General features: G+C 50.4%; 1 protein-coding gene across 3 annotated transcripts; it reads left to right on the top strand.

The window, feature by feature from the left end:
• The first annotated feature begins 95 nt into the window (after positions 1–95).
• LOC117679669 (mitochondrial fission factor-like) lies at positions 96–10,521 on the top strand. 3 transcript variants are annotated; one of them, XM_034441818.3, is made up of 9 exons: positions 96–1,306; positions 1,659–1,833; positions 4,121–4,204; positions 5,777–5,937; positions 6,498–6,583; positions 7,595–7,747; positions 7,992–8,070; positions 8,187–8,360; positions 10,204–10,521. In XM_034441818.3, the coding sequence occupies exons 2-8, from the start codon at positions 1,677–1,679 to the stop codon at positions 8,316–8,318; spliced, it is 852 nt and encodes a 283-aa protein (XP_034297709.1). In that variant the 5' UTR covers positions 96–1,306; positions 1,659–1,676; the 3' UTR covers positions 8,319–8,360; positions 10,204–10,521. The 3 variants fall into 3 exon arrangements, with proteins under 3 accessions (XP_034297709.1, XP_034297710.1, XP_087733672.1); XM_034441819.3 differs by having other exon boundaries at positions 8,187–8,353; positions 10,204–10,298; XM_087877546.1 differs by lacking the exon at positions 4,121–4,204 and having other exon boundaries at positions 792–1,306.
• Positions 10,522–13,514: the final 2,993 nt, after the last annotated feature.

Genomic DNA, 13,514 nt, shown 5'->3' on the forward strand with positions numbered 1-13,514 from the left:
TCTTGCACTGTTATCAAAACCAGATCATGATCAGCCATGAATTTAGATGTGGACAGCGGCAAAAGGTTTTTTTAAAAAAAGACACCAAACATTGTAAGTACAGCAACTCTCCTTCTCCCTTCACTGCCTGCCTTACAGGGAGATTTTACCTCTCTTAAGAAGAAGAGCTGCCAACCAAGCTGGTAGCAACCACCCTGAGCCAAGGGCGACTGGTGCCTGTGGCAACTTGTCCCATTCCGCCCATTGAGGGCCCAGTGAGCCTGGAACAGGCAGATGGGGTCTTGGGGTCATTAGCAGAGAGAGGTTGGCATCTTCCATGCTGCTTGTGAAACCTCAGGGGATCTTTCCTGAGACCCCAATCTGCACACCTCCTTCTGAACAGCTCTCCCTTCAGAAGAACCTGAAAGCGAAGGATGACACTGCCCAGGCTTTGTCCCTGCTGGATGGTCCAAGGGTTTTGTGGTGGTGGGTCATGGTGTGATTTTGCCCAAAGAAATGGTTTGCACAATGGACATATTTAAACACCATGTCTGCTTGTCACATTCTGCTCCAATTGCTGTATTTCAAAGTCTAAATTAGCCTTCTCCAGCCTGGCACTCCATGCGCTGGATGTGTTGGTGTGCCACGTGTTGGTGTGCTTGTGTGTGCATGTGCATGTGCACACTCTGAGATTGTACTTTTCCAGCTTTTGGTGGATGTCAAGTTGGAGAAGCCCTTCCCATGAGGTAGACATGAAGGGAGCAATTGGGCTGCTGGGGCCAGATTGCCTTTTAAAGGCTTGGATTATATGCTCCGCTCTTCCGGAGAGCAAAGCCTAACGAGATTAGGTACCGATGCCGCTGAAGCTAAGCCTCTTTCGGGCACCTCGGCTTGAAGCTGCTCTAGAGAAGCGGCAGGCGGGCCGGAGATGAGCCCTTGGGCGCGGCAGGCAGGGCAACCGGGGGCCCTCCCTTTCGGGTCAACACGCGAGAGGCGAGCCGGTTCACAGGCTGGCCGGGTCAGCTGACTGGGATTCAGCGCCTTCGGCCGAGCACACGAGCGCTGCGCGGGCCGCAGCTGGGGGCGGACCACTGCAGGCCAATCGCGGCCAGAGGGCGCTGACCGGCGGGGCCTGAAGTCGGGCCCAAGGGAAAAGGAAGTGCCCGGGCGGGACAGAGGTCAGGCGGGGCTGCGAGCAGTCCGCCGCTTTTGTCCCCCTCGCCCTTCCCAGCCTCCTCCTGCTACTCTGGAGGATTCCTTGACTGGTGCAAACTCTTTCAAGAGCCTCTGAACTGACCTTCCTGCGAACCCCAGAAAGGCCCCGTGGGTAGGTGTGGGGGTCGGTGGGCCCGCGCGCGCATGCAAGACTCAGACCCGTTCTTTGGGCGCTGGGGGGTCTCCCCCGCAGCCAGGCCCTTCTGGCGGGTGTGCTTGCAGGGCTGTGCAAAGGGAAGAGCTATTTAATACGGAGGCTTTGCCGGGACTGGCTGGTGAGAATCTGCGCCTGGAGCGCGGGGGCCCCGGCGGAGCTTTGCGGCCGCGACCTGGGGAGAGGTCTATCTTCTGGGGTCTGAATGGCGTCGCAGGATCTCTTTTGCGCACGGGGGGGGGCGCTCTCCTTCCTCCCCCCACCCAAGAGTTTGAATTGCTGAGCGTTTGGGCAATCGTTCCCGTTACAGAAGGCAGAAGAGCGGGCTATGCGGTCTGCGCAGCTGGACGAAGCCAACCGAGAGGCGGAGTTCAGCGAAGCCATCAGCCGGCTCACGCGGGTCCCCAGCCGGCTGAAGGTGGCAGTCGACGAGGACTTTCTCCTCTTTTTCCAGATGCAGGTCCCTGGAAAGCTTTTTCCGGCAGGTAAAGCAGGGACCTTGTGGTATGGGAGTAGTTGAGGGGATGGGAATTCACAGTTTCCATGTATTGCCACACGCCAGACTGTCCTGGCTGTTGATAAAAAATAAAAGGCACAAGAAGCCGTTAACTCGGGGGTCTCCAAACTTGGCAGCTTTAAGACTTGTGGACTTCAACTCCCAGAATTCTCCAGCCAGAGTTGAAGTCCACAAGTCTTAAAGCTGCTGAGTTTGAGGACCCCTGCGGATTTAGTGATACTGTGGCCCCAATCCTATTACTGGCCATTACAGATCAACACCCCTTTTTTAACAGCCTTGCACGTCTGGGGAGGGGCTGCTCCAAAGCGAAGGAGAGAAACAAACCTGCATCCCTCCCCAGGCGCTGTAGTAGAGGAGAGCTTGAGGAGCCCCTTGTGGGATGAAGGAGAAGATACTGAGAAAACTTTTACAGGCTAAAGCCACACAGAGTATTGGAAGCCAATGGAATGTTTACAAAACCAGTTGGATGGCTGTAACAACTTGCAGGTGCTAGCAGGTGGGCTGCACAGTTGTGGGTTATTGCGATCTTGAAAGACCGTCACACATAAAGCAGACTGGCATTGCCCAGCTTTTGGGGAATGCACAATATTTTCCTGGCTGGCTTCTATCTGAAATCTAGCAATAAGTTGTGAATTGCCCTTTCCCCCTAATCCACTCCTTTGAGGAAATGCAAACCTGTCCGGAATTGGAGCAGAGAGCCAGATTGCTTAACGCATTGTAAGCCGCCCTGAGTCTCCGGAGAAGGGCGGCATATAAATCAAATTAAAAAAAAAAAAAAGATGGTTTTGGATTTTAACTGTCAGATTGATTTCATGTGGTCGTCCAACCATGGAAGAGAGGATTGGATCCTGCATCTCCTCTGAGGGAACAACCCCCCCAGCTGACCTTCCTCACTGGCTGGAGGGAGCAGATGTGCTGCAGAGCGTTGCTCCCGGCCTTGTGGTGGTCCCAGACTGCCATGACTGATGGTATCAAACATTGCAGAGAGGATCAAAAGATTACTGTGCAAAAATGCTCACTTAAGTCTGGAACCAAGGAAAATAGAGGCAACATAGCATCTTTTCTTTATTATTCTTATTCTTATTTATTTATTTGTCAACAAATAAAACAAGTAACAAAATAGACACAGACATAGAAACATGAAAAATTTTGGGCACAAAAAAAAAGGATATAAATTGGCAAAACATACCCAGTTATATGTAACATGATTACATATAATTGGGAACAGTAGGACAGGGACAGTAGCAGCGGTGGGTTTCAGCAGGTTCTGATCAGTTCTAGAGAACTAGTAGCAGAAATTTTGAGTAGTTCGGAGAACCATTAGTAAAAATTCTGACTGGCCCCACCCCCATCTATTCTCTGCCTCCCAAGTCCCAGCTGATCAGGAGGAAATGACGATTTTGCAATAACCTTCCCCTGGAGTGGGGTGGGAATGGAGATTTTACAGTATTCCCCTGCCACGCCTACCAAGTCATGCCATGCCCACCAAGCCACACCCACAAAACTGGTAGTAAAAGTTTTTGAAACCCACCACTGGACGGTAGGCACGCTGATGCACTTATGCATGCCCCCTTGGGAACCTCTTAAGAAACATGAAAGGTCCATGGTAGACAGTTTATGGTAAAAGGTATGGGGATTAGAGAGACTAACAACAGGATCAGGTACAGTGTTCCAGACATTTACTACTCTATTGCAGAAGTCATATTTCCTACAATTAAGATTTGAGCGAATTACATTGAGTTTAAATCTATTGATGGCCCTTGTGTTATTACGGTTGAAATTAATCATTTACAGGTAGAATGTTTTAGTAAATAATCTTATGAACTAATCATAGGTTGAAACGTAGACAACATGCATATCCACAGTGATCTCTGGGCTTTTGCCAAGGGAATGTAGGAGACCCTGAAACTCACAAAGTTTCAGGCTGTATAGCCTCTGAAATGATACACAGGCATGGAAAGGCAACATAAATGATAATGCAACCATTACTGTAGGAATACGGATCTGATAATGACATGGGGTGAGTTTATTGTGGGCTGGCCTGCTAACTCTTCATTCTGGTCTTCTAAAGAGGCTCCTAACCTGCCCCATAACCTAGCCTGCCTTCTAACATAAACACTATTGTCCTTTACTGTGCCCACATGTTGACTCTCTGCACACCACAGGAACGGCAACAGTTCAGTTTGCCTGCTCTGCCTAATGTGCATTTCAGAGTCATATATGCAAGGACGCAGCATTATTTGTTCCCCCCACAGAGTTGGGCACTCGTAGCCAGATCCTGGTTTCCGTGCACTTTCCATCCCATCTCCAGACTTGCAGTCCGACTGAAAGAGATCCAGGTAACTTGCCTCCTCCAGGTCACTTAGTAGCTGGCATACCACCACCACCTCTACCCGTTTTCCGGAAAGGGAAGCTGGAGGCAAGGCAGAAGTTGTCAGGATAGGTGGACCCACAATGAATCCCTAGGAGGCATACAATGGCTTCCTTTAAGTAAATGGATGTGTCTATCCAGTCACAAGAGCCACTTGGAGGTGGGGCATGGTTCTAGCTGCAAGGGGACAAAACTCATGCCACAAGGTGTTCCCCTGTCTGTCCGTCCGTCCATCCATCGTATTGATATGGCTGCCCAATAGACTTAGAATAACTTTATTGTCACTTTGAATGTACACTAATTGGCATACATTAAAACAAAATTTTACTGCATACAGTTCTCAAAGGGTCACCACCTCCAAGATACACTACATCAATGTGACAAAACAAACAAATAAATAAATACAAAATTATGCATATACCCGTATATATTATATGGCTCAGAGAAACAACACAGTCTAGTTCAGATGTATACAGTACATGTACAGGGCAAGAAAAATGACACTTGCAAGTTTACCAGACAAGTTTACCAGACAGACCAGGCAAGTTTACCTAGGGAAGAAAGCTGTTACAGAATCTGGTAGTCCTGCTAGAAATACTTTGAAACCTCCTCCCAGAGGGAAGCAGTAGAAACAGACCCTGAAGTGGGTATGTGGGGAGCAGCTTCCTATAATAATCTCCATTGTCCTCACTACTCTTGGTATAGACTTTCTATCTGAGGCACTGCTGCCACCAAACCAAACAGTGATACAGTTTGTTAAAACCCTCTCAATTGTGCCTCTGTAAAAAGTGGCCAGGACAGAAGGAGAAAGATGTGCTCCTGATGCCCATCTCCTAAAAAGCAATTCTGGGCGGCATGAAGTAATTGACTTGACGTGTACTTCTCTAACTTGGGTCATACTGTAGACCCGAGCCTGGGAGGTAGGAGTGGAACTGATAGCGGAGAAACTGCCTGCCTTCCTGTTCCCACAAGAGCCTTTTTGCACAGGAATTTTTTTCGCTCCTTTTCCTTTCCCTTTGCCCTCTCCTTCCAGCTAGAACAATGCAAGGAGCTGATGGGTTTATGAGAAGATTTTTGGCTTAAGGAAGGATAATTCTTAACCAGCCATAGATCTGAAGTACAGGGGTGGGATGACAGTTAATTTATTGAATTGACCCATGGGTCCTCCAAGACCATGAGGAAGTGAGAATTGATAGAATTCACTCCCAAGAGCCCTAGGAAGCGGGGGTGAAATCCAGCAGCTTCTGACAGGTTCTGGAGAACCGGTAGTGGAAATTTTGAGCAGTTCGGAGAACCGGCAAATACCACCTCTGGCTGGCCCCAGAGGGGGGTGGGAATGGAGATTTTGCAATATCTTTCCCCCAGGAGTGGGGAGGGAATGGAGATTTTGTAGTATCCTTCCCCTGACACGCCCACCAAGCCATGCCCACCAAGCCATGCCCACAGAACCGTTAGTAAAAAAATTTGGATTTCACCACTGCTAGGAAGGTTTCCTTTTCTGGGGCTGATGGGGTCACCTTCCTTCCTCCCCCCACCTTAGAAATGAAGCCTCTCTGTTTCCAGCCTTCTGGGGCACAGCAGCAGCCTCGTCCATTTGCTGATCGACCTTTCCTGGAACCAGCCATCCATAAAGCAGACTATGGCCAGCACAAGTTGCTCAGCTTTGCCTCCCAGCTTGGACCCCAGAAGAATAAGCAACTGGTACTGAATGCAGAATATGCCCTAGTGGTAAACCAGAAGGCCAGGGAGGGGAAGATGACAGAGAGGTCTCACCGAGGAGGTGGTGGTGTTTGGAACTAAATTGCCTTCTGGGCCAGAGCTGGGGGTGGGGTGGGGGATAGACAGGAACAGAATGGGTTTTCAGGACTTTAGCCATGCCTAGCATCCTTGCTATGGGTTGAATCCAGAGGTTTCTGGATCCAGGGAGGGCTATAGAGAGTGCTTTGTCCTCTCCGCCCTTGGGAGAACAGAGGTGACTTGCTGGGGGTGGAGAATAAGAGAAGAGAAGAATGAGAATGCCCTCCTTCCCAATATGAGCACAATGCTTCCTAGCTTGAGGTCCCCTTTTCCAGTCTGTGCAATGTTCTGTGACAGATGCTGAGGCCTGTTGGCCTAGTGCAGCATCCCTTGCTGTGCCAGGGAGCCATGTGGGGCTGTTGACAGAGGTCCCTGTTACTCTCCCTGGGAGGAAGATCTTTGATGCCACTGCAGAAGTGGCTGGGCAACCCAGGTTCCCTTCCTTTGTGTCTTGTGTCCAACAGGCATTTGCGGATACAATCTGGGAAGAGGGAATGTCCGACGAGCCCCCTCAGGTGACCGTGGAGAGGATCAGGCAGAGGCAGAGCAGGTAAGAAAAAGGATGCCCTGCTAGGAGAAGAAATTTCATCTGTAAGCTGAAGATGCCCTATACAGCAGAGGTGGGTTTCAGCAGGTTCTGACCAGTTCTGGAGAACCAGTAATGGAAATTTTGAGTAGTTCGGAGGACCGGTGGTAAAAATTCTGACTGGCCCAGACCCCATCTATTCTCTGCCTCCCAAATCCCAGCTGATCAGGAGGAAATGGGGATTTTGCAGTAACTTTCCCCTGGATTGGGGTGGGAATGGAGATTTTATAGTATCCTTCCCCTGCCACGCCCACCAAGTCATGCCACGCCCTCCAAGAAGTCATGCTTGGCCCACCAAGCCACACCCACAGAACCGGTAGTAAAAAAATTTGAAACCCACCACTGCTCTACAGGCACCAGAGGCAGCACCGGCTGCATGGGTGGGGCAGTGGGTAAGCAAGGCAAAGTAACTCTCGGGATCATTTACGGCCTCCCCATCTAGCTGGCTAAGCTAGCATTGGTGTCTCCCCTTTCTGATAGCCTAGATTAAAGATTCCAGTCACAAAAAGGGGACTTCTGTCAGTTGAAGTTTAGGAACTGCCATGAGAAGAGGTTGCTGTCCTTCTTAGGAGATTTTTATAAACAGAAGCTGGATGGCCCCTCATTGGCCACAGCTGTTGACTTCCCGCACCTTCTAGGGGGATAACCCGGAGCAGTGGGGCTTCCAAGGAACACCTGATGTTGCTTCTGGGCTGCTGGGTTGAGCTGTTGCAGCAGACCATCATCTGTCTCAGCTGGTTTGAAGTGCATTCAGTTCACTGGGAATGTGGAAAGGCAAAGCATGCAAGAAGGGGACCAGTGTTGGGGTCCCTCTCTCTTTTTTTGGCAAATCCTTCCACTTCTTTGAGGATGTTTCTTTTCTTCACGTGAGCTTCCTTCATGGCTGAGACACGGGAAGATGTGCCTGTCCTCCCTCTGGGCCAGCAAGAGTTTGCTAAGCTTCCAGCTCTGCCTCTGTCTCTGTGCCCCTTGCAGACTGGAGTCAGGCCTTCTGCACCCGTGTCCCAGCTGCCCAGCTTTCTTTGGGGAAGGCAGGATCTACTCCTCCAGGAATGTCCTCCAAGTGCTGCACTTCCTGGGGCGCCAGCTGTTCCAGCTGCTGTGGGGGCCCAGGCGGGTTCAAATCAGGTACGACCAACCACCCCGTGGAACTCTGCATGTAGCGCACTGAGAAGTGGGTCATGTTTTTCAGGGGGTGCAGCCACATCCCCAAGGTTGACCAGTCTTGCTGGGACTCTTTCTCCGGCCTGCTCCCGCCACCATTTATAGCTCTGTTCTGCCCCTCACCTGCCAGCTTTTTCAGTTTGGACTAGCCCTGCTCTCCCTCCCAGCATGCAGCAGTGAATTATCTGTCTTTGCCTCCTCCGTTTAGTGCCTGGGGGGTAAACTTGGTCTCAGATGGATCCCTGGAGGAGTTTGGCACCCTGGAGATTAGGACGATGATGGAGCAGGTAAGGTGGCAGACCACCAAAATGGAACTACCCGTGTTGAAGCCCTGAAATGCAGCGAGTGGCTTGTTCCCTTGGCTGTGTCACTTTTTCTCTTCTTTCTCCTGTTGGAAATGCAGCTGTCTGACCTTTCTTGGCAATTGTGTGCACTGGAAGAACAAAGTGGGAGTTGGCACCAGAAGGAGCTGTTCCTTTACGCCATGTTGGTCTCTGCCTGGCTCTTTAACATGTGGATGTGGCTCAGGAGATGACTTGCCCACGACAGCCACAAGAGGAAAATCATGTGGTTAGCTGTAAGACTTGCAAACCAGCTATTGGGGGGGGGGGAACGGGGGCGGGGGAACAGGAGTGTTCCTGGTCTCTAGTGGCCTGAAGGGTAAGAGGCAGGCAGTGGTGAAATGTAAAATTTGTTACTACCGGTTCTATGGGCGTGGCTTGGTGATGGGGGTAATGTGACTTGGTGGGCGTGGCCAACTTTTTTTTTACTTTTAAAAGCATTTTTTCTTAAAAGAAAAAATGCTTTTAAAAGGCTCTGACAATCCCAGCTGAGCTGTGCAATCATCAGAGGCTTTTTTTTAATTTTAAAAGCATTTTTTCGGCAGAAGAAATTGTAGAAAAAATGCTTTTAAAAATAAAAAAAAAGCCTCTGATGATCGCGCAGCTCAGCTGGACATGGGGGGGTGGGCAGGGATTTCTGCTACCGGTTCTCTGAACCACCCGCCGCCATCACTACTGGATTAGGGCGATCCGGTCCGAACCGGGAGCATTTCATCCCAGGAGGCAGGGGTGAAATCCAGCAGGTTCTGGAGAACTAGTAGCGGAAATTTTGAGCAATTCAGACAACTGGCAAATACCACTTCTGGCTGGCCCCAGAGTGGGGTGGGAATGGAAATTTTGCAATATCTTTCCCCCAGGAGTGGGGAGGGAATGGGGATTTTGCAGTATCCTTCCCCTGTCACGCCCACCAAGCCACACCCACCTAGCCACACCACACCACACCACACCCACCAAACCACACCCACAGAACCGGTAGTAAAAAAAATTTGGATTTCGCCACTGGTAGGAGGGGAGAGGAAAGGCTGCCCTTCAGTTTCTTTTTTTTAATGTTCCTGTTGTAAGACATCGGCAGGTTTTATCTTTATTACTATTGTTATTCCCTGCAATGCTCCTCTTGGGTTGTAGAGGGAGAAAATGTATTTTTTCCTACTTTCATAGCCTTTCCTGGGGGGTGGGGTGTGCATGGAAGTGGCATTGAGTTGCCGTCTCTTCCACTCTTCTCCAGTCCAAGTTAGAGATACTAATATGGAGGTGCTGTGCATTTAAGAGCACGATAACATTGGAATTCTGATTTTGAGAGGGCTCTGCACATATTCCCTGCTGGCCTCTTTTCACATTCTCCCCATTTTTGTTTCTTGTGGACATAGTAGAAAGTATTGAAGATCATCTTGATAGAGGTATGCAGACTCCATTACCAAGGCTGGGAAGGGTGAACTATATCTTATGTCCACAGCAGACCAAAAATACCTTATTTTTTGGAGTATAAGACACACTTTAGTTTTGGGGGAGGAAAATAAGAAAAAAGCTGATTGGCAGGTGGATTGGCCTCCTGGAATACCCCCAATCAGCTGTTCCCAGAGGTGAATTTTAGCAACAGGTTCCTTGGCTGTGAGCTCTGTGCCTTGGTTTTTTTTTTTTTGGTTTTTTTTCTGCCTCTGAAAGCCTCTGAAAGAGCTTCAGAAAAAAAAGCCTCTGAAGCTCTATTTGGAGGCTTCTTTTGTAAAGCTTCGTTTCTGATGCCTTTTTCAGCCTCTGAAACCTCCGTTTGAGAAGCTGGGTGGGGCTACATTCGGAGTATAAGACACACCCAGATTTTCACTCTTTTTTTGGGGGGAAGAAAGGTGTGTCTTATACTCTGAAAAATACGGGCATGTGGAAGGGGCTCAGACAGAAACCACCCTGGGTGACAGGAACATAAGAAGGCTGAGCAAGATGGTGATTATAGTCACTCTCAATTAAAAAAATAGTTTTAGCCTTCCTGTGGAGCTAATTTCTGGATCTGCTCTGCCTTGTGGGACTGCAGCGTGGTTTCAGTATCTAATTTGTATGTAATTTGTGGGAACTTTTTGTTCATGATAGCTGCAGCAAGATTGTTGTATGCACAAAGATGGAAAGATTCAGCACTGCCCATCACGGAAGAATGGCTGGTGAAGATGACGGAACTAGCTGCCATGGCTAAATTGACTTCTTTGATCAGAGAAAAAAAAAACAATATCTACATTTATTACTGACTGGAAACCTGTTACAGACTTTTTGTGAGAAACAGAAAAAAAATGAACTCATGATATATGGTTTGGATGATTAGACCGGATAGATTATAGAAAGAAGATACGTTGTAACCATAGAGTAAAATTTCTAATTGTACTTATAACTGCTGTAAAAGAAGATTGAAAACTCCTCTGTGTCTTTTTTTCTTCCTTTTCTGTTTTAATGTTACATTTCTGTTGCATTGATAACAATCATGGCAGGGCCAGGGATTCGCCCAGGCTCTGTTAGCAACTTTTGGCTGCTTCCAGCATTGCATAACTCCTCTCTGGTTGGCATCAACCTCCTCTGTGGTCATTTTGGTTGTTCTGCTGGACATTTGTGATATCAGGAAAAGAGCAATCATAGCAACCTTACTAGTAGGGCTGAAGGCCTGGATCTTGTAATTCTGCTCAACCCACGGATGGGGCTCCCTCCTGCGAAAAGCTCTACGGGGTTCTGTAGCAGTCTGGGCAGGACTTCCATGTCAAGATCTGACAAGAAGATCAGCCCAAGAACCCTGGAGTAGGGCAGAGGTGGGTTTCAGCAGGTTCTGACCAGTTCTGGAGAATGGGTAGCGGAAATTTTGAGTAGTTTGGAGAACCGGCAAATACCACCTCTGAATGGCCCTGCCCCCATCTATTCTCTGCCTCCTGAGTTCCAGCTGATCGGGAGGAAATGGGGATTTTGCAGTATCCTTCCCTGCCACGCCCATCAAGCCATGCCACGCCCACAGAACTGGGTGTGGGTTTTGAAACCCACCACTGGAGCAGGGGTTGTACTAGCTCTGCCAGCTCTGTTGACCCTCCACTCCAGCCATCTCCACCCCCAGCCCTAGCAAGTTGTTATGGGAAGCACCTAGGGCAGGGGTCAGCAACCTGCGGCTCCGGAGCCACATCCGGCTCTTTGGGCCCTCTGCTGTGGCTCCCTGTCAGGTGATCCCACCACTGGCTGGTCCTGCCCCTTACCCTCCCCTCCCAGTCACTCCTCACCTGGCCTGAAAAGGTTAGGGTGACGGCATGGGATGGAGAAGCAGCCAGGGCAGAGACAGAGAGATACAGAGAGAAGGGGAGAGAGAGAGACATAGAGAGATACAGAGGGAGAGAGAGGGGGGAGGGAGGGAGGGGAGAGAGATAGATGTCGGGAGTGCGCACTCGTTGTGTTCGAACGATTGCGCACTCCGGTCCCCAATGCTCTGCTCGTTCCCTGGGTTGCACAGATCCTCAGGGCCTGGGCCTTCGGCTGATGTTATGCAATGCCAGGTCTGTGGTAAATAAAGCCCCCCTCATTTGCAATCTTGTTCAGGAGGGGGGAGCGGACCTGGTGGGTATTACAGGGACCCGGTTGGGCCAGGAGGGGGGGGCCCTCGTTGAAATGTGCCCACTCGGTTTTCGCGCATTTCATCAGCCAAGGTCATGGGAGGGGCAGGGGGGGTGGCGGTTGTCATTAAAGAAGGTCTTGGGCCGAGGGAGGTCACTGTGCCTCAGACTGCCGGATGTGAGTCCCTCCTTGTGAAGTGGGATCATGGGGTACAGATGGGGGTGCTGATCACGTACCTGGCACCCTGCCACATGGCGGCAGCCGTGCCCGAGCTGCTCAATGTTATAGCCGCGGTGGCGGTTGATACCCCCAGGCTTATGGTCATGGGGGATTTTAACTTGCCATCCATCGGTGAGACATCTGAGGCGGCTCGGGAGTTCATGGCTTCCATGACTGCTATGGATCTGACCCAGTTAGTTCATGGCCCTACTCACATGGGGGGAAACATGCTGGACTTGGTTTTTGCCTCTGGTCAGTGGTTGAGTGATCTTGAGATAGGGGATACAGCGACTGAGCCCTTGTCATGGTCAGATCACTCCGTCCTTCGCTTTGACCTTCGAACCGCCACACTCCGCCGCAGGGAGGCGGAACCGATGAGAAGGTACCGCCCCAGGCACCTGATGGAACGTGATAGGTTCCAGATGGAGCTTGGGCCATTCCCTGAGGCTCTGGCTCACACCTCGACTGAAGACCTAGTGGCTGCCTGGGATAGGGCGGCTGCTGGAGCTTTGGATTCAGTCGTGCATTTGCGGCCTCTGACCTGGCGCCGGTCTCACCTGGCTCCTTGGTTCACCAAGGAGCTGAGGGAGATGAAGCACCGGAAAAGACACCTGGAGAGCAGTTGGAGGGCCAGCTTTTCTGAATCCAACCGAACACTGGTAAGATCTCATATTAAGACTTACCTAGTGGCAATAAAAGCGGCAAAATGTAACTATTTTGCCACTCTTATTGCATCATCCGGCCGCCCTGTTTAGAATGACCCGCTCCCTGCTCCACCAGAGAGTGCAGGAGGACCCCTTGGAGGGCAGGGCCGAGGACTTTGTGCAGTATCTGTATGACAAAATCACTCAGATTCAGGAAGACTTGGACTCTGACTGGGTAGATTCAGGAGGGATGATGGAGGCAGGTCTTGAGAATGTTATCTGGGAAGAGTTTGATCCTGTGACTCCCGAAGACGTGGACAGGATTCTGGGTAGACTGAGCGCAGCCACATGTTTATTGGACCCGTGTCCCTCCTGGTTGTTGCTGGCCTCTCGGGAGATGACGCGAGGCTGGCTCCAGGGGATTATAAATGCTTCATTGAGTGAGGGTGACTTTCCCGCTGCCTTGAAAGAGGCGGTGGTGAGGCCTCTCCTCAAGAAGCCTTCCCTGGACCCGGCAGTGTTAGCAAATTATCGTCCAGTCTCCAACCTTCGCTTTGTGGCGAAGGTTGTTGAGAGAGTGGTGGCGCGACAGCTTCCCCAGTTCCTGGATGAAATGGTTTATCTGGATCTGTTCCAGTTGGGCTTCAGGCCTGGGTACAGCACGGAAACAGCATTGGTTGCGTTGATTGATGATCTCTGGAGGTCTCGGGACAGGAGTTGTTCCTCTGTCCTGGTCCTATTAGACCTCTCAGCGGCTTTTGATACCATTGACCATGGTATCATGCTGCACCGGTTGGAAGAGTTGGGGGTGGGGGGCACCGTGTTGCTGTGGTTCTCCTCCTTTCTCTCCGACTGGTTGCAGTCTGTGTTGGCAGGGGGGCAGAGGTCAACCCTGAGGCGCCTTATATGTGGGGTGCCACAAAGGTCGGTCCTCTCGTCCCTTCTGTTCAACATTTATGTGAA

The sequence above is a fragment of the Pantherophis guttatus genome, chromosome 12 (genome assembly GCF_059756535.1).
Source record: "Pantherophis guttatus breed Tessera chromosome 12, ASM5975653v1, whole genome shotgun sequence".
Classification (NCBI taxonomy): domain Eukaryota; kingdom Metazoa; phylum Chordata; class Lepidosauria; order Squamata; family Colubridae; genus Pantherophis; species Pantherophis guttatus.